The 25,281-nt window shown below is 40.4% G+C and overlaps 1 protein-coding gene across 1 annotated transcript in view; it reads right to left on the bottom strand.

Moving 5' to 3' along the window:
* Positions 1-25,281, bottom strand: part of marco (macrophage receptor with collagenous structure) — a 44,038-nt gene that overhangs the window by 8,983 nt on the left and 9,774 nt on the right. Inside the window, exons 3-15 of the mRNA XM_060930136.1 lie at positions 23,065-23,168; positions 22,847-22,970; positions 15,554-15,607; positions 12,242-12,313; positions 12,020-12,118; positions 5,938-5,982; positions 5,700-5,771; positions 5,551-5,604; positions 3,540-3,611; positions 3,315-3,413; positions 2,620-2,664; positions 2,382-2,453; positions 2,233-2,286 (exon numbers count right to left, since the gene is read on the bottom strand). Coding sequence (XP_060786119.1) covers positions 2,233-2,286; positions 2,382-2,453; positions 2,620-2,664; positions 3,315-3,413; positions 3,540-3,611; positions 5,551-5,604; positions 5,700-5,771; positions 5,938-5,982; positions 12,020-12,118; positions 12,242-12,313; positions 15,554-15,607; positions 22,847-22,970; positions 23,065-23,168 — 966 coding nt within the window. The remainder of the gene's footprint in view (positions 1-2,232; positions 2,287-2,381; positions 2,454-2,619; positions 2,665-3,314; positions 3,414-3,539; positions 3,612-5,550; positions 5,605-5,699; positions 5,772-5,937; positions 5,983-12,019; positions 12,119-12,241; positions 12,314-15,553; positions 15,608-22,846; positions 22,971-23,064; positions 23,169-25,281) is intronic.

Genomic DNA, 25,281 nt, shown 5'->3' with positions numbered 1-25,281 from the left:
ACAACAATGGTGTGCATGGCAGGGTTGCAAGGAGAAAGCCACTGCTCTCCAAAAAGAACATTGCTGCTCATCTGCAGTTTGCTAAAGATCACATGGACAAGCCAGAAGGCTACTAGAAATATGTTTTGTGGATGGATGAGACCAAAATAGAACTTTTTGGTTTAAATGAGAAGCATTATGTTTGGAGAAAGGAAAACACTGTATTCCAGCAAAAGAACCTTATCCCATCTGTGAAACATGGTGGTGGTAGTATCATGGTTTGGGCCTGTTTTGCTGCATCTGGGTCAGGATGGCTTGCCATCATTGATGGAACAATGAATTCTGAATTATACCAGCGAATTCTAAAGGAAAATATCAGGACATCTGTCCATGAACTGAATCTCAAGAGAAGGTGGGTCATGCAGCAAGAGAACGACCCTAAGCATACAAGTCGTTCTACCATAGAATGGTTAAAGAAGAATAAAGTTAATGTTTTGGAATGGCCAAGTCAAAGTCCTGACCTTAATCCAATCGAAATGTTGTGGAAGGACCTGAAGCGAGCATTTCATGTGAGGAAACCCACCAACATCCCAGAGTTGAAGCATTCTGTACAGAAGAATGGGCTAAAATTCCTCCAAGCCGGTGTGCAGGACTGATCAACAGTTTCCGGAAACGTTTAGTTGCAGTTATTGCTGCACAAGGGGGTCACACCAGATACTGAAAGCAAAGGTTCACATACTTTTGCCACTCACGGATATGTAATATTGGATCATTTTCCTCAATAAACAAATGACCAAGTATAACATTTTTGTCTCATTTGTTTAACTGGGTTGTCTTTATCTACTTTTAGGACTTGTGTGAAAATCTGATGTTTTAGGTCATATTTATGCAGAAATATAGAAAATTCTAAAGGATTCACAAACTTTCAAGCACCACTGCATTTTATATATATAAAGCATGGATCTTTTACTCATGGATATGTGATTTTACGTGAAATGTCAATCATAAATTAATAAAGTAAACATATAAATGCAGGTAAGATATTTTAATTATGAATTTCAGCAATTGTTTTAGACTTCTTAATTTTTTATCCATGATGCATCATCCGTATGAAATTGGTAACCAATCTATAATATACTGAAATGTCCATGACCAATCTGTAAATTATTAGTGTCCATGATGCATCCGTATTAAAATCCATAACCACTCTGTATTTTGTATCCTTTTTTGTTATATTTCTCTAGTCTGAATAGTATCTGTATTTTGTCAACCATCGGAGTATGTACATGGGTTGTTTTGAAGTCCAAGCAATATTAGCATATTATTCCAGTATGACCTGGAATAATATGTTACTACTTGGAAAAAACTTTCGTGACTGTTCCTAAGCTGCATGCATTTATTTACCCGAGTGGCAAGACCAAGCGATATTAGAGTCAGGATTATAACTGTGGTGTGACTGCTCCAGACTGGAACTATTCAGGTGTCGGTATAGTCATAGTTGTAGTTATAGGTATAGTTATAGTTATTGATGTTGTGGGATTGGGCTCTTAAGAATATAAGATTTTATACATTTAAAAAAATTGTTACTCTGCTCCTGCAGCACTATTATTAGCAACAGCACTACTCCTAGCAACAAGAAAATTAATTAGATGAATATATTTAGCAGTGTGAATTCCCTTCCTCATCTCCTTGATAAGATGAGAATGGGAAAGCAGACTAGCTTGATATAAGAGACCTTTAATACCTTCTAGACCTTTAATGCTACCCAAATAGAGTTATAATCGAAGTCACAGGTTGATGACTTTGTGATTGTGATAATGGTACTCAGCAAGGATATGACCAACTGGGAATAGTTCTGAGGAAGTCTTCCTGGTGGTCCAGAATGAAAGGAAGTAGAACAACCATAATCATACTTCAAGCATGTGTTGATTACAATGGCTCTAAAGATGTTGAAAACATTTTATTCTTAATAATCCTTTTGCTATAATTTCACTTGTTTTAAATTAATGTCTCCTCTTTGGAACACAGTTTCATATTTTTCACTGGAAAGTAAATGTGTTAAAATTAAACTCTCTGTAGAAGAAAGGGTTTTACTGCAACCCTGACAGCCTTCTCGTTTTTCAGATGGTTATAACAGAGGATACTTTTTTTTCTGAATATTTATATATCCAGATTATTGCTTTGGCACTAATGTAATGCATCCTGTGAAAAGTACCACAAGAGTGGAATAATCTCATGTTAACTAATTCTCACCTCTTGGTCCTGGAACACCTGGTGGTCCTTGTACGCCTGGTATTCCTCTAGGTCCTGCAGAACAGGTGGAAAAATGACTTAGTATACAGATGTCTTGCTAAATAGTATGCTTTTAAAAATATTAGGAAGGCAGTGATGTCCTGAATCACCTGTTGCTCCGCTGTTCCCTGGTGGCCCAGCACTACCTGGTTCTCCTGGCTGACCTTTTGCACCAGGAGAACCTGGAGAGAATAGACAGTGAGATCCGATTAAATTATTAAGGTTACATGAATGCAATTAGAGTTTTCAAACACACCTTACAATTAAGTCATTTTAAACATTTTTAGAAAATAGAGAAATGTATAACAATTGACATCTTATTAAGAAGCATTTTAGGTGAATATAAACCTGGTGCTCCACTAACTCCTTTTTCACCCTTTATACCAGGGACACCTGAGGGAAAAGAGGAGGAAAGAGATGAAAGAGATTACTGAGAGATTTACAGGGCAGGAAAATATCTATGGCAGGGTTGAACTTGCAGTATCATCTTAGAATCACACAACTGACTAACAAAGCTTTACAGTTCATATTAGACTTGCAGTAGAACTAGTTGATGCAGGCATTATGGTTTCAAGTTGTCTGTGTGTCTGTCCGAGATTCCTATTAGGGAAATATCTCAACTTGCTTGTAGGATTTATATCATTGTTAACAACAAATGGACTGATTAGATTTTGAAATTAATCAAAAGAGGATCAAAGTCACAGCAAGGTCAAATGTCTGAAAAAGCTTTCTTTAGTATAGCTTCCTTCTTGTTTGAAGAATATTTTAAGTGTATTGCAAGCATATAAATTAGAAGCAAGAAGGACATCGTGTTTGGTGATGTAGGCATCCCAGCTGATGCCACTGGTGTCAAGTACTACTTGTTTTGGAAAACGTCATGATTTTAAAGTCCAGTCAAAAGCTAATATACAGTACAACTATGAGCTAAGGATGTAACCATTTAACTGGCTCTGCGAATTCTCTGTTAGCAGTTTGTATGTGTGTGTGTGTGTGCGCGCGCGCGCGTGCGTTTCTCAGAAGCAATGAATGCAGTGCTTTAATACCAGGAGTGCCTGTGTTCCCACGTGGGCCTTCCGGTCCTCTAATGCCTGTCTCTCCTGTCTCTCCCTTTGGACCTCTGGCTCCAGGCTCACCTGCTTTACCTACAACAAGTGTAGGCACAAAAACGTGCAAATTTGCATAATAAGTGCATAGAGCATGATTGTGACACAAGAAACAGATAAACACACACTGACAAAGCAAGGTTATTCCATATTTCACATACTGACCTGGTGATCCAGAGTCTCCTTTCTGTCCTGGTAATCCTGGGCGTCCATTTGAATCTTTAGCACCAGGTGGACCTGACAAAAACAGGCATAGGACAATATCAAGGACTAAGAATGTGTCACAATCCCAGCTGTACATGCCTTTCGTCTGTCTGTCTCTCTCTTTCTCTCGAGAAGCTGTTCACCAGTTTGTCATTCCAGCCACTGTGGGACCTTGTTCACTGTCTCTCTACTCACACCTTGCTCCTGAATTACCATCCCTCAGGTTCCCCTCTCACTCTGTGTGTTGTGCTTTTGCCGTGGTGACCAGGGTTCAATCCCTGCTCCAGCCAAATGCACTCACCTGCTTTCCTCTCTCTCACTCCTAACTCCCATTACCCTTCACTGTTTTACAATCTCTCACAATTGACTTTATTCCATTGTCTCTGTCGTGTGTTTGGGTTCATCTGTTCAAGCCAGACAGAGTAGGCTATACTAGTGCATCTCAAAAAATTAGAATACCATGAAAAAGTTCCTTTTTTTTCATAATTTAATTCAAAAAGGTAAACTTTCATATATTCTATATTCATTACATGTAAAGTGAAATATTTAAAGCCTTTTTTGTTTTAATTTTGATGATTATGGCTTATAGCTCATGAAAATCAGAAATCCAGTATCTCAAATTATTAGAATATTCCCTAAGATCAATCAAAAAAAGGATTTACAATACAGAAATGTCCAACTTCTGAAAAGTATATTCATTTATACACTCAATACTTGGTTGGGGCTCCTTTACCATGAATTACTGTATCAATGCGGTGTGGCATGGAGGTGATCAGTCTGTGGCACTGCTGAGGTGTTAATGAAGCCCAGGTTGCTTTGATAGTGGCCTTCAGTATTTTTGGGTCGGGTGTTTCTCATCTTCCTCTTGACAATTCCCCATAGATTCTCTATGGGGTTCAGGTCAGGCAAGTTGGCTGGCCAATCAAACACAGTAATATCATGGTCAGCAAACCATTTGGTAGTAGTTTTGGCACTGTGGGTAGGTGCTAAGTCCTGCTGGAAAAGGAAATCAGCATCTCCAAAAAGCTCGTCAGCAGATGGAAGCATGAAGTGCTCTAAAATCTCCTGGTAGATGGCTGTGTTGACTTTGGACTTGATAAAATACAGTGGACCAACACCAGCAGATGACATGGCGATATTAGAGTCAGGATTATAATTGTGGTGTGACTGCTCCAGACTGGAACTATTCAGGTGTCGGTATAGTCATAGTTGTAGTTATAGGTATAGATATAGTTATTGGTGTTGTGGGATTAGGCCCTTAAGAATATAAGATTTTATACATTTTAAAAAAATTGTTACTCTGCCCCTGCAGCACTATTATTAACAACAGCACTACTCCTAGCAACAAGAAAATTAATTAGACGAATATATTTAGCAGTGTGAATTCCCTTCCTCATCTCCTTGATAAGATGAGAATGGGAAAGCAGACAAGCTTTATATAACAGAGACCTTTAATACCTTCTAGACCTTTAATGCTACCCAGATAGAGTTATAATCGAAGTCACAGGTTGATGACTTTGTGATTGTGATAATGATAATGGTACTCAGCAAGGAAATGACCAACTGGGAATAGTTCTGAGGAAGTCTTCCTGGTGGTCCAGAATGAAAGGAAGTAGAACAACCATAATCATACTTCAAGCATGTGTTGATTACAATGGCTCTAAAGATGTTGAAAACATTTTATTCTTAATAATCCTTTAGCTATAATTTCACTTGTTTTAAATTAACGTCTCCTCTTTGGAACACAGTTTCATATTTTTCACTGGAAAGTAAATGTGTTAAAATTAAACTCTCTGTAGAAGAAAGGGTTTTACTGCAACCCTGACAGCCTTCTCGTTTTTCAGATGGTTATAACAGAGGATACTTTTTTTCTGAATATTTATATATCCAGATTATTGCTTTGGCACTAATGTAATGCATCCTGTGAAAAGTACCACAAGAGTGGAATAATCTCATGTTATCTAATTCTCACCTCTTGGTCCTGGAACACCTGGTGGTCCTTGTACGCCTGGTGTTCCTCTAGGTCCTGCAGAACAGGTAGAAAAATGACTTAGTATACAGATGTCTTGCTAAATAGTATGCTTTTAAAAATATTAGGAAGGCAGTGATGTCCTGAATCACCTGTTGCTCCGCTGTTCCCTGGTGGCCCAGCACTACCTGGTTCTCCTGGCTGACCTTTTGCACCAGGAGAACCTGGAGAGAATAGACAGTGAGATCCGATTAAATTATTAAGGTTACATGAATGCAATTAGAGTTTTCAAACACACCTTACAATTAAGTCATTTTAAACATTTTTAGAAAATAGAGAAATGTATAACAATTGACATCTTATTAAGAAGCATTTTAGGTGAATATAAACCTGGTGCTCCGCTAACTCCTTTTTCACCCTTTATACCAGGGACACCTGAGGGAAAAGAGGAGGAAAGAGATGAAAGAGATTACTGAGAGTTTTATAGGGCAGGAAAATATCTATGGCAGGGTTGAACTTGCAGTATCGTCTTAGAATCACACAACTGACTAACAAAGCTTTACAGTTCATATTAGACTTGCAGTAGAACTAGTTGATGCAGGCATTATGGTTTCAAGTTGTCTGTGTGTCTGTCCGAGATTCCTATTAGGGAAATATCTCAACAATGAGGAGTTGAATGCTTGTAGGATTTATATCATTGTTAACAACAAATAGTCTCACTGCCTTGTGGGTGCTAGGGATAGTGTAAAGGCTAAGGGAATCAACCCTGACAGAAAACTCGGAGTGGAGCCCTTTAGGCGGTTAGGCATATGTAGCTGTCAGCAAGTCTCTCCGGCAACTCCTGCAACCAAGCCGGTGCCAGACGTACTGCCTAGCTTTCCTCTGGACCACACGGGTGCGGTCGAGAGGGGGGTCTTGTCGCATGGGCAACCCAGGACCTCCTTAAATTCGCCCAGGCTCTCGCACCACCATGGAGAGGTCACTCCATCTTTGAGAAGTACAGTACCAAAGTCACAACGCGGGAGTCAGCAGTTACAGGTTATAAGTCTTATCTCAATTGGCGTAGAGACGGACGCCATGGGCTGACTCCGCCGGTGGGAGGAGTCTTCGTACTCCACTGATCAATTATCGCCCGCCTTAAGCTGGGCAGCCCCCAGCCAATTAGGTGTTGATCCGCCACGGCCTGCTGCTTCTTGAGGTGTAAGGAGCTTAGAGTGCACCACCTGCACTTGAAAAGCGGACTGTTAAAAGGCACACCCGACACCACAAGCAAAAAACCAAAGAAGTCTCCAGCACTTCGCATTGCAAGCTGGAACGTTAGGACCATGTTGACTAGTTTATCTGATGACCTACAACAGATTGATGACAAACATAAAACAGCTGTCATTGATGTGGAACTTGCAAGACTTAATGTTGAGATTGCTGCTCTTCAAGAGACCAGACTTGAAGAAAATGGCTCATTGCAAGAGAGCCAGTACACGTTCTTTTGGAAAGGGAAAGACAAAGTAGATAGACGGGAACATGAAGTTGGTTTTGCAGTTAGGACATCACTCCTACCCACAGTAGTACCACCCACAGGAGGAAATGAACGGCTGCTATGCCTTCGCCTAAACCACACCAATGATCCAGTAAACCTTGTATCCATCTACGCTCCTACACTTGGCTCCCCTACTGAGACCAAGGACCGGTTCTATAGTGAGCTAGACGAGCTCATCAGTCAAATACCTCAAACAGAAGATGTATACCTTCTTGGAGATTTTAATGCCAGGGTCGGTGCAGAGCATGATGTTTGGCCAGCCTGCATCAGCCATCATGGAGTAGGCAAAATAAATGAAAATGGCCAGAGACTCCTAGAACTCTGCTGTGCAAGGAACCTATGTATTACCAATACCTTCTTCCCAAATAAGGAAAAGCATAGAGTTTCTTGGCTGCACCCCAGGTCACACAAATGGCATCAACTCGACCTAGTCTTAACCAAAAGAAAATGCCTCCAAACTGTGCACAACACACGTAGCTACCATAGTGCTGACTGTGACACTGATCACTCACTTGTCATTAGCAAGATAGTGCTCCAAGGAAGGAAGATACCCCATCATGCGAGGCCAAGGGGTCTGCCAAGGATAAACACTGCCCGTACGACAGACCCAGCTTGCACAAGCAAGTTTATCTCCCTTATTGGAAACCTTCCATCTGCAGGAGATGGTGTCTCCGCAGAATCACGCTGGTGGCAACTTAGCACTGCCATACATAAGTCAGCAATCACCGCTTATGGGAGAAAGGAAAGGCGAAACGTAGACTGGTTTGAAGCCAATCTCCAGCTCATGGAGCCTGTAACCCAGTCTAAAAGAGAAGCACTCATCAGGTGGAAGAAAGATCCGACCCAGCAAAACCTGCTCTCTCTTAGGACATGCAGGGCTAAATGCCAGGAGGTAGCCAGGAAATGTGCAAACAACTACTGGTTACAACTGTGTTCTTCAATTGAACGTGCATCTCTGACCGGAAATGTCAGAGTAATGTATGAAGGCATCAAGCAGGCCACTGGCCCAAATATAAAGAAAACAGCCCCATTGAAATCAAAAAGTGGTACAACCATTACTGACCCCCCAAAACAAATGGATAGATGGGTTGAGCACTATCTGGAACTGTATTCTACAGAGAACACAGTGTCCGAGGAGGCCATAAATAGCATCCCAGCACTGTCAGTCCTGGAGGAGTTAGACACAGCGCCTACTGTAGCAGAACTAGAGAAGGCTATTGATGCCCTCACCTGTGGAAAAGCTCCAGGAAACGATGCCATTGCACCAGAGGTAACCAAACAAGGGAAACCAGCACTCCTCCCACATCTCCAAGACCTTCTCTGCCTATGTTGGAAAGAGGGCTTGGTACCTCAGGACATGAGAGACGCTAAGATCGTAACACTCTTCAAAAACAAGGGCGACAGGAGCATCTGCGACAACTATCGCGGCATTTTGCCCGCATGGTTCTGTCCAGACTGCAGGTGTTAGCCAATCGTATATATCCAGAGACTCAATGCGGCTTCAGAGCTGGGCGTTCTACCATCGATATGGTTTTCTCAGTGAGGCAATTGCAGGAAAAGTGCAGGGAGCAGAATCAACCCTTCTTCCTGGCTTTTGTTGATCTCACTAAAGCCTTTGACCTGGTCAGTCGCAGTGGTCTGTTTAGGCTTCTCGAAAAGATTAGGTGCCCACCAAAGCTTCTGAGTATAATCAGGTCATTTCATGACAACATGAGAAGTACGGTCAGCTTTGAGGGAAACACGTCAGAGCCGTTCCCAATCCTCAGCAGAGTTAAACAGGGCTGCTTGCTCGCTCCAACGCTCTTTGGTATCTTCTTTTCTCTACTTCTGAGCTATGCCTTCCGGTCCTCTGATGACAGTGTCTACATTCATACTCGTCACGATGGCAAGCTATTCAACCTGGCTCGCCTACGTGCAAAAACCAAGACAATCCATGTCCTCCTCAGGGAGCTCCTCTTTGCTGATGACGCAGCTCTGGCTAGCCACTCAGAACAAGGCCTTCAGCGGCTCCTGGACTGCTTTTCAAGTGCATGCCATGAGTTCTCACTAACCATCAGTATAAAGAAAACTGTGGTTATGGCCCAGAATGCTCCATGTCCCCCTCTCATAACAGTCAACAGCTCCAGGCTTGTTGTAGTCGACAGGTTTACCTACCTTGGATCGACGGTCTCTCACAACCTGTCCCTTGACGTAGAAATCAACACCAGAATAGGCAGAGCGGCCTCTGTCATGTCCAAATTCAAACTTAGAGTATGGGAAAACAGAAATCTGTCCATACAGTGGTGCTTGAAAGTTTGTGAACCCTTTAGAATTTTCTATATTTCTGCATAAATGTGACCTCAAACATCATCAGAATTTCACATAAGTCCTAAAAGTAGATAAAGACAACCCAGTTAAACAAATGAGACAAAAACATTATACTTGGTCATTTATTTATTGAGGAAAATGATCCAATATTACATATCTGTGAGTGGCAAAAGTATGTGAACCTCTAGGATTAGCAGTTAATTTGAAGGTGAAATTAGAGTCAGGTGTTTTCAATCAATGGGATGACAATCAGGTGTGAGTGGGCACCCTGTTTTATTTAAAGAACAGAAATCTATCAAAGTCTGATCTTCACAACACATGTTCGTGGAAGTCTATCATGGCACGAACAATGGAGATTTCTGAGGACCTCAGAAAAAGCGTTGTTGTTGCTCATCAGGCTGGAAAAGGTTACAAAACCATCTCTAAAGAGTTTGGACTCCACCAATCTGCAGTCAGACAGACTGTGTACAAATAGAGGAAATTCAAGACCATTGTTACCCTCCCCAGGAGTGGTCGACCAACAAAGATCACTCCAAGAGCAAGGTGTGTAATAGTCGGCGAGGTCACAAAGGACCCCAGGGTAACTTCTAAGCAACTGAAGGCCTCTCTCACATTGGCTAATGTTAATGTTCATGAGTCCACCATCAGGAGAACACTGAACAACAATGGTGTGCATGGCAGGGTTGCAAGGAGAAAGCCACTGCTCTCCAAAAAGATCACTGCTGCTTGTCTGTAGTTTGCTAAAGATCATGTGGACAAGCCAGAAGGCTATTGGAAAAATGTTTTGTGGATGGATGAGACCAAAATAGAACTTTTTGGTTTAAATGAGAAGCATTATGTTTGGAGAAAGGAAAACACTGCATTCCAGCAAAAGAACCTTACCTCATCTGTGAAACATGGTGGTGGTAGTATCATGGTTTGGGCCTGTTTTGCTGCATCTGGGCCAGGACGGCTTGCCATCATTGATGGAACAATGAATTCTGAATTATACCAGCGAATTCTAAAGGAAAATGTCAGGACATCTGTCCATGAACTGAATCTCAAAAGAAGGTGGGTCATGCAGCAAGACAACGACCCTAAGCACACAAGTCGTTCTACCAAAGAATGGTTAAAGAAGAATAAAGTTAATGTTTTGGAATGGCCAAGTCAAAGTCCTGACCTTAATCCAATCTAAATGTTGTGGAAGGACCTGAAGCGAGCAGTTCATGTGAGGAAACTCACCAACATCCCAGAGTTGAAGCTGTTCTGTACAGAGGAATGGGCTAAAATTCCTCCAAGCCGGTGTCCAGGACTGATCAACAGTTACCGCAAATGTTTAGTTGCAGTTATTGCTGCACAAGGGGGTCACACCAGATACTGAAGCAAAGGTTCACATACTATTGCCACTCACAGATATGTAATACTGGATCACTTTCCTTAATAAATAAATTAACAAGTATAATATTTTTGTCTCATTTGTTTAACTGGGTTCTCTTTATCTACTTTTAAGACTTGTGTGAAAATCTGATGATGTTTTAGGTCATATTTATGCAGAAATATAGAAAATTCTAAAGGGTTCACAAACTTTCAAGCACCACTGTACAAACAAAACTCAGGGTGTACGAGGCTTGCGTCCTTGGCACTCTTCTTTATGGAAGCGAGAGTTGGACAACTTATGCGGTACAAGAAGCCAAACTCAACGCTTTCCACATGAGATGCCTACGAAGGATCCTGGGCATTACCTGGATGGACAGGATCACAAACTCCGAGGTCCTCAGGAGGTCAGGATCTCGGACTATGTACACAATTCTCAGCGAGCATCGTCTGAGATGGCTAGGCCATGTCCGCCGCATGGACCGAGACCGCATACCAAAGGACTTACTGTATGGCCAACTTGAGTGCGGAACCCGGCAAAAAGGCCGCCCACATTTACGATACAAGGACGTCTGTAAGAGGGACCTCAGGGCAGCACATATTGACGTTGAGTCTTGGGAGAACATTGCCCTAAACCGCACCTTGTGGAGGTCCACCATCAAAACCGGGGTGAGAAGGGCGGAGGAGGATTGCGACAGACTGTGAAAGGAAAAGAGAGAAAAGCAAAAAACACAAACAGCTCAACATACTCAGACATTTATCTGTGAGGACTGCAGCAAGGATTGCCACTCGAGAATTGGACTGTACAGTCACCGGAGAACCTGATACAGGAGGGGGCGCATGCCATCGTCTGTTCAGACGGAGAGAGCCCATTGAACAACAAATGGACTGATTAGATTTTGAAATTGATCAAAAGAGGATCAAAGTCACAGCAAGGTCAAATGTCTGAAAAAGTTTTCTTTAGTATAGTTTCCTTCTTGTTTGAAGAATATTTTAAGAGTATTGCAAGCATATAAATTAGAAGCAAGAAGGACATCGTGTTTGGTGATGTAGGCATCCCAGCTGATGCCACTGGTGTCAAGTACTACTTGTTTTGGAAAACGTCATGATTTTAAAGTCCAGTCAAAAGCTAATATACAGTACAACTATGAGCTAAGGATGTAACCATTTAACTGGCTCTGCGAATTCTCTGTTAGCAGTTTGTGTGTGTGTGTGTGTGTGTGTGTGCGCGCGCGCGTGTGTTTCTCAGAAGCAATGAATGCAGTGCTTTAATACCAGGAGTGCCTGTGTTCCCACGTGGGCCTTCTGGTCCTCTAATGCCTGTCTCTCCTGTCTCTCCCTTTGGACCTCTGGCTCCAGGCTCACCTGCTTTACCTACAAGTGTAGGCACAAAAACGTGCAAATTTGCATAATAAGTGCATAGAGCATGACTGTGACACAAGAAACAGATAAACACACACTGACAAAGCAAGGTTATTCCATATTTCACATACTGACCTGGTGATCCAGAGTCTCCTTTCTGTCCTGGTAATCCTGGGTGTCCATCTAAACCTTTAGCACCAGGTGGACCTGACAAAAACAGGCATAGGACAATATCAAGGACTAAGAATGTGTCACGATCCCAGCTGCACATGCCTTTCATCTGTCTCTCTCTCTCTTTCTCTCGAGAAGCTGTTCACCAGTTTGTCATTCCAGCCACTGTGGGACCTTGTTCACTGTCTCTCTACTCACACCTTGCTCTTGAATTACCATCCCTCAGGTTTCCCTCTCACTCTGTGTGTTGTGCTTTTGCCGTGGTGACCAGGGTTCAATCCCTGCTCCAGCCAAATGCACTCACCTGCTTTCCTCTCTCTCACTCCTACTCCCATTACCCTTCACTGTTTTACAATCTCTCACAATTGACTTTATTCCATTGTCTCTGTCGTGTGTTTGGGTTCATCTGTTCAAGCCAGACAGAGTAGGCTATACTAGTGCATCTCAAAAAATTAGAATACCATGAAAAAGTTCCTTTTTTTTCATAATTTAATTCAAAAAAGTAAACTTTCATATATTCTATATTCATTACATGTAAAGTGAAATATTTAAAGCCTTTTTTGTTTTAATTTTGATGATTATGGCTTATAGCTCATGAAAATCAGAAATCCAGTATCTCAAATTATTAGAATATTCCCTAAGATCAATCAAAAAAGGATTTACAATACAGAAATGTCCAACTTCTGAAAAGTATATTCATTTATACACTCAATACTTGGTTGGGGCTCCTTTACCATGAATTACTGTATCAATGCAGTGTGGCATGGAGGTGATCAGTCTGTGGCACTGCTGAGGTGTTAATGAAGCCCAGGTTGCTTTGATAGTGGCCTTCAATATTTTTGGGTCGGGTGTTTCTCATCTTCCTCTTGACAATACCCCATAGATTCTCTATGGGGTTCAGGTCAGGCAAGTTGGCTGGCCAATCAAACACAGTAATATCATGGTCAGCAAACCATTTGGTAGTAGTTTTGGCACTGTGGGTAGGTGCTAAGTCCTGCTGGAAAAGGAAATCAGCATCTCCAAAAAGCTCGTCAGCAGATGGAAGCATGAAGTGCTCTAAAATCTCCTGGTAGATGGCTGTGTTGACTTTGGACTTGATAAAATACAGCGGACCAACACCAGCAGATGACATGGCACCCCAAATCATCACAGACTGTGGAAACTTCACACTGGGCTTCAAACACCTTGGATTCTGTGCCTCTCCACTCTTCCTCCAGACTCTAGAACCGTGATTTCCAAATTAAATGCAAAATGTACTTTCATCTGAAAAGAGGACTTTGGACCACTGAGCAACAGTCCATTTCTTTCTCTCCTTAGCCCAGATAAGACACTTCTGACATTGTCTCTGGCTCAGGAGTAGCTTGATATTAGGAATGCGAAAGTTGTATCCCCTTTCTTGAAGATGTCTGTTCGTGATGGGTCTTGATACACTGACACCAGCCTCAGTCCACTCCTTCTGAAGCTCTCCCAAGTTCTTGAATCAACTTTTCTTGACAATCCTCTCAAGACTGCGGCCATCCCTGTTGCTTGTGCACCTTTTCCAGCCACCCTTTTCAGCAATGACCTTTTGTGGCTTACCCTCCTTGTGGAGGGCATCATTGATCATCTTCTGGACAACAGTCAAGTCAGTAGTCTTCCCCATGATTGTGGTTGTGTGTACTGAACTAGACCGAGAGATACACTGTGTTCATACTGTTTTACTCAAACTCGAAATGAAATATTCTAATATTTTGAGATTTTTTTATGTTTTTGTACTGTATGCCATACTGATTAAAATTAAAATAGAAAAATGCTTGAAACATTTTAGTTTATGTGTAATGAGTCTATAATATATAACATTTTCACTTTCTTAAATAACTGATGGAAAATATTGAACTTTTTCACAATATTCTAATTTTTTGAGATGCACTAGTAAGAGATGGTTGTTTTCCTCTCTAAACTTAAATGTACTTAAGCTTTACTTAGAAACAGCTTTCACAACAAAGGCAACAAAATTAAATAGGCACAGTGCCTCATTATCAACCACACTCTGTGCATTACTTAATATCTGTTGACTTACTGAAAGGTGCAAATTTTATAAATGCAAAACTCATTTAAAATACTAAATAATATGAAATTCTACCAATTAACTAAATTACTTCAATTATCAATAGTTCTATATACAGTAATAGGTCCAAATAAGAGTGGTGCGGTGGTGTAGTGGTTAGCACTGTCGCCTCACAGCAAGAAGGTTCTGGGTTTGAGCCCAGTGGCTGACGAGGTCCTTTCTGTGTGGAGTTTGCATGTTCTCCCTGTGTCTGTGTGGGTTTCCTCTGGGTGCTCCGGTTTCCCCCACAGTCCAAAGACATGCAGTTAGGTAAACTGGTTACTTTAAATTGTCCAGGTGTGAATGCCTGTGTGAATGGTTGTTTCCCAAGCCCAGAAATGGAAGGGTTAGGGCAGGAAGGGTATCCAATGTAAAACTATACTCCAATTAATATGATACGTGGATCAATTGGGTCCACAAGGACCCTGACCTGGCAATAGTGCTGGACAAGGGAGAAGATGATGAATAAGTCCAAATAAAAATGGTTATTGTTATATAACTCCCACAACACACAACACCCTCCCCTGCCCGTGAATCCCCTTTAATGGATATAGGTTTGTGTAAATAAGAAGTGAAGAAAATGTACCAGAGGCAAAACATTGTTTTGATTCGCATTTACAAAGACTATGCCTCTTTTTTCACTTCAGCACTCTCAGGTGAGCATAACCTAACTCTGTATGACCTGGACGTAATCTCTTTAATCGTAAAATGATTTTAAGGTAATCTAAAGCTTAACGTGCTTCATTATTAATGTTGAAAATAATTGCTTTTAGTAAATAATGGATCATTTGGACTCAAGTATGTACAGGCATGTAATCCTGAGATTACACAGTCCAAAAGAGAACTGGTCGATAGGGGGCACTGCACACTCAAATTTTAGTGAACAAATTCAAGCTTGAGGATATTTGGAGTCAGTTTAAATTTGATCAAGTCTATATGGAATAGATAGGCAAAGTGGCATATAATGTGTTATTCTGGTTATGACTGGGAAAGGGGAAGATATATGGATGGGTTAAGAGCAGAATAAAGATTTGGCACTTTTGTTTGAGATTGGGACATTGAGGAACATTTAGAGACCTACTGGAGCCTTGTTTTGAGGAATTAGAATTGAAGGACTGGAGAGTGTGGTAAGGTCGCTGTGGTGCTGTGATGCAGGGCATTAGCAAGCACTATTTTAATAGAGAACTCACCCCCAGAACCTTGCAATCCCTTGGCTCCTGGTGGTCCAGGAGGTCCAGGAAGTGCTAATGAAAAGGACAAAAAAAAAAAGTGGAATCCCAGTGCATAAGTATCTCATGTGGTCTATGTACAGTGGCTGAATGCATATAATTTATGCTTTACAAACACACTACAAATACAATGTCAATTTATTCATTTTAACAGTTACAGATGCAGTTTGAAAATGTTTAAAGCATTTATAGACGTATACAAATAATTTGATTTGAAAATTCTGAAAACAAATTGTGATTTGCAATACTGTTATACAAAAAGTGTGGCCAATTTGTTCACTTTAGGTTTCCATTTAATGTTTTCCAGCCCAGAAATTACAACTCTGATTCCAAAAAAGTTGAGATGTGTTAAACGTAAATTAAATACAGAATCCAATGAATTGCAAATCCTTTTCAACCTATATTTGATTGAATACAATACAAAGACAAGAAATGTAATGTTCAAACTGATCAAATTTATTGTTTTTTGTAAATATACACTCATTCTGAATTTGATGCCTGCACCATGTTCCAAAAATGTTTACCACAATGTTACATCACCTTTTCTTTCATCAACACTCAGTAAGCATTTGGGAACTGAGGATACTAATTGCTGAAGTTTTCAAAGTGAAACTCTTTCCCATTCTTGCTTGATATATAATGTCTTCAGTTGCTCAATAGTCTAGGGTCTCCATTGTCATATTCTGCGCTTCATAACGCACCTCACATTTTAATGGGGACTCTTTTACTGTGAAGCCATGCTGTAGTAACAAGTGCAGAATATGGCTTGGCATTATCTTGCTGGAATAAGCAGGGACGTCCATAAAAAAAGCTGTAACCTGGAAGCCAGCATATTTTGCTCCAAAACCTATATGTACCTTTCAGCATTAATGGTGCCTTCATAGATGTACACATTACCCATACCATGGGCACATCCCCAAACCATTGTAGATGCTGGCTTTTGAGCTTTGTGCTGGTAGCAATCTGGACGGTCATTTTCCTCTTTTACCCAGAGCACACAATTTCCATGATTTCCAAAAACAATTTGAAATATGGACTTGGCACACCACAGCACCCGTTTCCATTTTGCATCAGTCCATCTCAGATGAGCTCAGGCTCAGAGAATTTGAAAGTGTTCCTGGATGTTGTTGATATATAGCTTTCGCTCTGCATGGTAGATGCAGCGACAAACTGTTTATTGACAATAATTTTCCAAAGTGCTCCCGAGCTCATGTAATAATTAAATAATATTGGTTGGCTTTGAGTTGTATATCAGATATATTCCATTCAGCTAGCATGATATTGAACAAATCAAAGACAAGTAACTGAATGGAATATATCTGATATACTACAAAAAAAGCCAACATTATTATGATTATACATACACGCTCGATGGAACAATTAGAGATTTTACAAAAAGTTAAGAACGGGGGATAAGTTACCAATATTGAATGCTGATTATGATTGAATGTAATTCAATGTTCTGTCAATCCAGTGTACATGTACAAAGTCAAAGTTCTAACAATAAAAAAGGTACAAGTCCAAAAAGCCTGAACAACAACCCAACTTATATACAAGCTATATACAGGTTGACAGTTCAAGTTGAAAGTTACTTTTGGTAGGAGTTAATTGTTACGTTGCAGTTGTTCAAAATAAAAGAGCTTTGCTGAGTGGTCCACAAGTGACGTCCTCTTGTAAAAGTCTGTCACTTTTCCTCACCTCCAAGTAGAACTTTGACAACATTTCCGCTATTGCTCTCTTTTCCAGTTTTTCAATGTCTGTTGGTATGTTTTTCTCTTGTAAATATGCATGAAGAATATCCAGTGAAGTTTTGGTAGCCTTCTGAGCATTCAGCACATCTTTCTCTTTAAATCTTCCACATTTAATGAAGCAAACCTCGCTGCCATGTTTGTGTACAAACTGTCACAGTCACTCACTCATGCAGAAGTTTTACATCTCCGATGTGTCTCTTTTCCAGCTTTTTAATGTTCGTTGGTATGTTTTTCTCTTGTAAATATGTGTGAAGAATACCCAGTGAAGTTTTGGTAGCCTTTCGGGTGTTCAGCGCATCTTTCTCTTTAAATCTTTCACTTTTAATGAAGCAAATCTCTTGGCTATGTTTGTGTACAAACTGTCACAGTCACTCGCTAGCGCGGAAGTTTTATATCTCCAATGTGTCTCTTTTCCAGCTTTTTGATATCTGTTGGTATGATTTTCTCTTGTAACTATGTGTGAAGAATATAAAATGAAGTTTTGGTAGCCTTTTGGATGTTCAGCGTGTCTTTAGTATCAGATTTTTTGGGGGGCTTTTTTCACCTTTATTGGATAGGACAGTGCAGAGACAGGAAATGAGTGGGAAAGACAGGGAGGGATCAGGAAATGACCTTGGGTCGGAATCAAACCCAGGTCCCCGGATTTATGGCATGGTGCCTTATCCACCTGAGCCATGACACCCCCTTCAGTTTATTTATTTAATGCTTAAACCGAACACTGAATTAACCCCGTCTTCTTGCTCTCCCAGCCTACAAAGAAATGATTGTACGCATGCACAACAGAAATATTTTGTCATTGGATCTTCGTGTGTGACATCGTGTTGTCTTGACAATGTGCAAAATTAAAACAATATTGCATGCTCATTCTCCATTGGGGAGAGTGGTGTAATACAACCCCAGTTCCAAAAAAGTTGGGATACTGTGTAAACTGTAAATAAAAACATTTTTAAAAATTGCAAATCATGGAAACTATATTTCATTGAAAATAGTACAAAGACAACATATCAAATGTTGAAACTGAGAATTTTTTTTTTTTTTTGAAAAATATATGCTCATTTTGAATCTGATATCAGCAACATGTTTCAAAAAAAGTTGGGACGGGGCATGTTTACCACTGTGTTGCATCACCTCTACTTTTAACAACACTCTGTAAACATTTGGGAACTGAGGAGACCAATTGCTGTAGTTCTGAAAGAGAAATCTTGTCCCATTCTTGCCTGATATACAATTTCAGTTGCTCAATAGTTCGGGGTCTCCTTTGTCATATTTTGCATTTCATAATGCACCAAATGTTTTAAATGGGAGACAGGTCTGGAATGCAGGCAGGCCAGTTTAGCACCCGGACTCTTTTACGACAGAGCCATGCAGGTTTAATATGTACAGAAAGCAGTTTGGCATTGTCTTGCTGAAAGAAGCAAGGCCTTCCCTGAAAAAGATTTTGTCTGGATGGCAGCATATTGCTTTGAAACGTGTATGTATCATTCAGCATTAATGATGCCTTCCCAGATGTACAAGCTACCCATGTCATGTGCACTAATGCCCCCTCATACCATCACAGATGCTGCCTTTTGAACTGTGCACTGATAACAAGCTGGATGGTCCCTCTCCTCTTTAGCCTGGAGGACATGGTGTCCATGATTTCTAAAAAGAATTTCTACTTTTGATTCGTCAGACCTTGAGACAATTTTCCACTTCGCCTCAGTCCATCGTAAAAGAGCTTGAGCCCAGAGAAGATGGCGGTGTTTCTGGATATTGTTTATATCTGGTTTTAACTTGCATTTGTGGATGCAATAATGAACTGTTTTCACAGACGATGGTTTTCTGAAGTGTTCCTGAGCCCAAACAGTGATTTCCACTACAGACACGTGTCTGCTTTTAATGCAGTGTTGCCTGAAGGCCTGAAGGTTACAGGCATTCAGTGTCAGTTTTCAGCCTTGTCTCTTGCATACAGAGATTTCTCCAGATTCTCTGAATCTTTTAATGATATTATGTACCAGAGATGATGTGATCCCCAAATTCTTTGCAAGTTTACATTAAGGAAGGTTATTCTTCAATTATTTTACTGTTTGTCCACGCAGTCTTTCACAGAACAGTGAACCCCTCCCCATCGTTACTTCTGAGAGCCTCCGCCTCTCTGGGGATGCTCTTTTTAGATCCAGTTATGTTACTGATCTGTTGCCAGTTAACCAAATTATTTTTTCGCATTACACAACTTTTTCAGTCTTTTGTTGCCCCGTCCCAACTTTTCTGAAACATGTTGCTGACATCAAATTCAAAATGAGCATATCTCATCTCATTATCTCTAGCCGCTTTATCCCTCTACAGGGTCGCAGGCAAGCTGGAGCCTATCCCAGCTGACTACGGGCGAAAGGCGGGGTACACCCTGGACAAGTCGCCAGGTCATCACAGGGCTGACACATAGACACAGACAACCATTCACACCTACGGTCAATTTAGCGTCACCAGTTAACCTAACCTGCATGTCTTTGGACTGTGGGGGAAACCGGAGCACCCGGAGGAAACCCACGCGGACACGGGGAGAACATGCAAACTCCACACAGAAAGGCCCTCGCCAGCCCCAGGGCTCGAACCCAGGACCTTCTTGCTGTGAGGCAACAGCGCTAACCACTACACCACCGTGCCGCCCAAAATGAGCATATATTTTTCAAAAAACAAAAAAAAGTCTCAGTTTTAACATTTGATATGTTGTCTTTGTACTATTTTCAATGTAATATCGGGTTTCCGTGATTTTCAAATCTTCACATTCTGTTTTTATTTATGTTTTACACAGTACCCCAACTTTTTTGGAATTGGGGATGTACATTGAGGATAAGCGATATGATAATATTGCTTGCCATCAATAAACCCACTTCCAGGGAATAAAATACATGATTTTACTCCATGGAAAAAGTGGCCTGTATGTATAATAATATCCTTTATACAATCATGTCAGTTTTCAATGCAGTGCCACCTGAAAGATTGAAAGTCATGGGCGTTCAATGTTGGTTTGTGGCCATACCCCATATGTGGAGAGATTTCTCTGGATTCTCTGAATCTTTTGATGATATTATGGATTGCTGATGGTGAAATCCCTAAATTCCTTGGAATTGTATGTCGAGAAATGCTGTTCTTAAAGGGTTGAACTATTTGCGCATGCAGTTTTTTGAAACTCACTCCATCATTTCATGTAAACAACTGATCCTTTCCAATTCCCAATTAACCTGTTTACAGTGGTGCTTGAAAGTTTGTGAACCCTTTAAAATGTGATATTTCTGCATAAATGTGACCTCAAACATCATCAGATTTTCACACAAGTCCTAAAAGTAGATAAAGAGAACCCAGTTAAACAAATGAGACAAAAATATTATACTTGGTCATTTATTTATTGAAGAAAATGATCCAATATTACATATCTGTGAGTGGCAAAAGTATGTGAACCTCTAGGATTAGCAGTGAATTTGAAGGTGAAATTAGAGTCAGGTGTTTTCAATCAATGGGATGACAATCAGGTGTGAGTGGGCACCCTGTTTTATTTAAAGAACAGGGATCTATCAAAGTCTGATCTTCACAACACATGTTTGTGGAAGTGTATCATGGCACGAAAAAAGGAGATTTCTGAGGACTTCAGAAAAAGTGTTGTTGATGCTCATCAGGCTGGAAAAAGTTACAAAACCACCTCTAAAGAGTTTGGACTCCACCAATCCACAGTCAGACAGATTGTGTACAAATGGAGGAAATTCAAGACCATTGTTACCCTCCCCAGGAGTGGTTGACCAACAAAGTTCACTTCAAGAGCAAGGCATGTAATAGTCGGTGAGGTCACAAAGGACCCCAACGTAACGTCTAAGCAACTGAAGGCCTCTCTCACATTGGCTAATGTTAATGTTCATGACTCTACCATCAGGAGAACAATGAACAACAATGGTGTGCATGGCAGGGTTGCAATGAGAAAGCCACTGTTCTCCAAAAAGAACATTGCTGCTCATCTGCAGTTTGCTAAAGATCACGTGGACAAGCAAGTAGGCTATTGGAAAAATGTTTTGTGGATGGATGAGACCAAAATAGGACTTTTTTATTTAAATGAGAAGCGTTATGTTTGGAGAAAGGAAAACACTGCATTCCAGCATAAGAACCTTAACCCATCTGTGGGATACCATGGTGGTGGTAGTGTCGTCATGGTTTGGGCCTGTTTTGCTGCATCTGGGCCAGGACGGCTTGCCATCATTGATGCAACAATGAATTCTGAATTATACCAGCAAATTCTAAAGGAAAATGTTAGGACATCTGTCCATGAACTGAATCTCAAGAGAAGGTGGGTCATGCAGCAAGAGAACGACCCTAAGCACACAAGTCATTCTATCAAAGAATGGTTAAAGAAGAATAAATTTTATGTTTTGGAATGGCCAAGTCAAAGTCCTGGCCTTAATTCAATCGAAATGTTGTGGAAGGGCCTGAAGCGAGCCGTTCATGTGAGGAAACCCACCAACATCCCAGAGTTGAAGCTGTTCTGTACGGAGGAATGGGCTAAAATTCCTCCAAGCCGGTGTGCAGGACTGATCAACAGTTACCAGAAACACTTAGTAGCAGTTATTGCTGCACAAGGGGATCATACCAGATACTGAAAGCAAAGGTTCACATACTTTTGCCACTCACAGATATGTAATATTGGATCATTTTCCTCAATAAATTAATGACCAAGTATAATAGTTTTGTCTCATTTGTTTAACTGGGTTCTCTTTATCTACTTTTAGGACTTGTGTGAAAATCTGATTATGTTTTAGGCCATATTTATGCAGAAATATAGAAAATTCTAAAAGGTTCACAAACTTTCAAGCACCACTGTACCTGTAGAATGTTCCAAAGAGGTGTTTTTTTTTTTTTTTTTTAGCATTCTACAACTTTCCCAGTATTTTGTTGCCCCTACCCCAACGTTTTGGGAATGTGTTGCAGGGATGAAATTCAGAATGAATGTATATTTACAAAAAAACCCCATAAATTTTATCAGTGCAAATTTAAGTTGAAAAAGATATGCAAATCATTGCACTGTGTTTTATTTACATTTAACACAGCATCCCAACTGTTTTTGGAATCAGGATTGTAGATCCTACCCCAGAGCTGAGCATATCTGTTCTAGCTATTCCTTTTACTTCATAGGCAACCCATGAGACATGCTTAGGTTTAACAGAGGAAATTAGGGGTAGTCAAAGTTTCCTTTTGATTTCAATTTGCCTCATAGACTGAAGGGGCTCTAAAAATTGCAAACTGCTACTTTAATGGAGGCCACAAAACAGAACATCCTCTGGATTTTAAATCCATGGCAAAATGTATGGTTTACTAGCATTCTCATAATATCTTTTAAGTCAATGGTTAGTAAAAATATAATGAAGAAAATTAAAAATATGTTGATACAGTGCAGATACAACACCGTTAATGGTAAAATACTTTTATGCACTGTTTTGTGTGTGTGTGTGTGTGTGTGAGTGAGTGAGTGAGAGAGAGACACCTTTCTCCTGGCTGATGTTGTCCACTCGATACTGGAGCTGGAGAGCACTGGAATTGAGTATATATATTTGTGACAACAGAGACTCCAGACCTCTCTCATCTCCACAGAGGTTGGACAGGCAATGCTATAGGAAGTCCAGAATTCTCTCGATTAATTCTGTATTTGTATGTTTGTGTGTATATGTGTGTGCCAGTGTGTGCATGTATGCTTGTGTTTACCTGATCTAAAGCAGAGTTTAATTGTTTTGAAAAGGATGATTCCTGCTGATCTGCATTTTGTTTTTTTGTCAGTTCGGAGTGAACCCATGCCTCCAGAGTGAAGACTACATACATGGATTAAAAACAAACAAACAAGCAAACAAGCAAACAAACAAACAAACAAACAATCAATCAATCAATCAATCAATCAATCAATCAATCAATCAATCAATCAAAAATAAATATCAGACCAAGACTATATTATCAGCTTAAATTAGATTTCCTGAAACATAGCATGACCTTAGCATTATCTTAATATTCTGTGATTTTTTTTTTTTAAATACAACTTCATAATTGGAACATTCATTTGTCATTTTATTTTTATTCAATTTTTCTTGATTAGTAATTGAAAAAAAAATTAACTTATATCGCCCAAAACAAGTATCATGAGCCCTGTGATGACCTGGCAACTTGTCCAGGGTGTACCCCGCCTTTCGCCCGTAGTCAGCTGGGATAGGCTCCAGCTTGCCTGCGACCCTGTAGAACAGGATAAAGCGGCTAGAGATAATGAGATGAGATGAGACAAGCATCATGAACCTTATAGTTATAGCACACAAAAATCTGTTAAAAATGTTTTGTATATGGTAAATAGATTGAACAATTTTAAAATGAAAGGGAATCCTAGTCGTCATCTACCATATTTACTATTCCTAAAATGTGTTAATTTTCTGAGATTATTATTAACAATGTTGGCACATTAACAATCCAAGTCACTTTATTGCAAGGCCCACAAATAAGTATATATTAATACTTAACTACAACCCCGATTCCAAAAAAGTTGGGACAAAGTACAAATTGTAAATAAAAATGGAATGCAATGATGTGGAAGTTTCAAAATTCCATATTTTATTCAGAATAGAACATAGATGACATATCAAATGATTAAACTGAGAAAATGCATCATTTAAAGAGAAAAATTAGGTGATTTTAAATTTCATGACAATAACACATCTCAAAAAAGTTGGGACAAGGCCATGTTTACCACTGTGAGACATCCCCTTTTCTCTTTACAACAGTCTGTAAACATCTGGGGACTGAAGAGACAAGTTGTTCAAGTTTAGGGATAGGAATGTTAACCCATTCTTGTCTAATGTACAGTAGGATTCTAGTTGCTCAACTGTCTTAGGTCTTTTTTGTCATATTTTCCGTTTTATTATGCGCCAAATGTTTTCTATGAGTGAAAGATCTGGACTGCAGGCTGGCCAGTTCAGTACCCGGACCCTTCTTCTATGCAGCCATGATGCTGTAATTGATGCAATATGTGGTTTGGCATTGTCATGTTGGAAAATGCAAGGTCTTCCCTGAAAGAGACGTCGTCTGGATGGGAGCATATGTTGCTCTAGAACCTGGATATACCTTTCAGCATTGATGGTGTCTTTCCAGATGTGTAAGCTGCTCATGCCACACGCACTAATGCAACCCCATACCATCAGAGATGCAGGCTTCTGAACTGAGCGCTGATAACAACTTGGGTTGTCCTTCTCCTCTTTAGTCTGAATGACACGGCGTTCCTGATTTCCATAAAGAACTTCAAATTTTGATTCGTCTGACCACAGAACAGTTTTCCACTTTGCCACAGTCCATTTTAAATGAGCCTTGGCCCAGAGAAGACGTCTGCGCTTCTGGATCATGTTTAGATACGGCTTCTTCTTTGAACTATAGAGTTTTAGCTGGCAACGGCGGATGGCACGGTGAATTGTGTTCACAGATAATGTTCTCTGGAAATATTCCTGAGCCCATTTTGTGATTTCCAATACAGAAGCATGCCTGTATGTGATGCAATGCCGTCTAAGGGCCCAAAGATCACGGGCACCCAGTATGGTTTTCCAGCCTTGACCCTTATGCACAGAGATTCTTCCAGATTCTCTGAATCTTTTGATGATATTATGTACTGTAGATGATGATATGTTCAAACTCTTTGCAATTTTACACTGTCGAACTCCTTTCTGATATTGCTCCACTATTTGTTGGTGCAGAATTAGGGGGATTGGTGATCCTCTTCCCATCTTTACTTCTGAGAGCCGCTGCCACTCCAAGATGCTCTTTTTATACCCAGTCATGTTAATGACCTATTGCCAATTGACCTAATGAGTTGCAATTTGGTCCTCCAGCTGTTCCTTTTTGTACCTTTAACTTTTCCAGCCTCTTATTGCCCCATCCCAACTTTTTTGAGATGTG

This window comes from Neoarius graeffei, chromosome 9, assembly GCF_027579695.1.
Source record: "Neoarius graeffei isolate fNeoGra1 chromosome 9, fNeoGra1.pri, whole genome shotgun sequence".
NCBI lineage: Eukaryota > Metazoa > Chordata > Actinopteri > Siluriformes > Ariidae > Neoarius > Neoarius graeffei.
The sequence above is the reverse complement of the archived record's forward strand: the minus strand, read 5'-3'. Positions and strand labels throughout refer to the sequence as shown.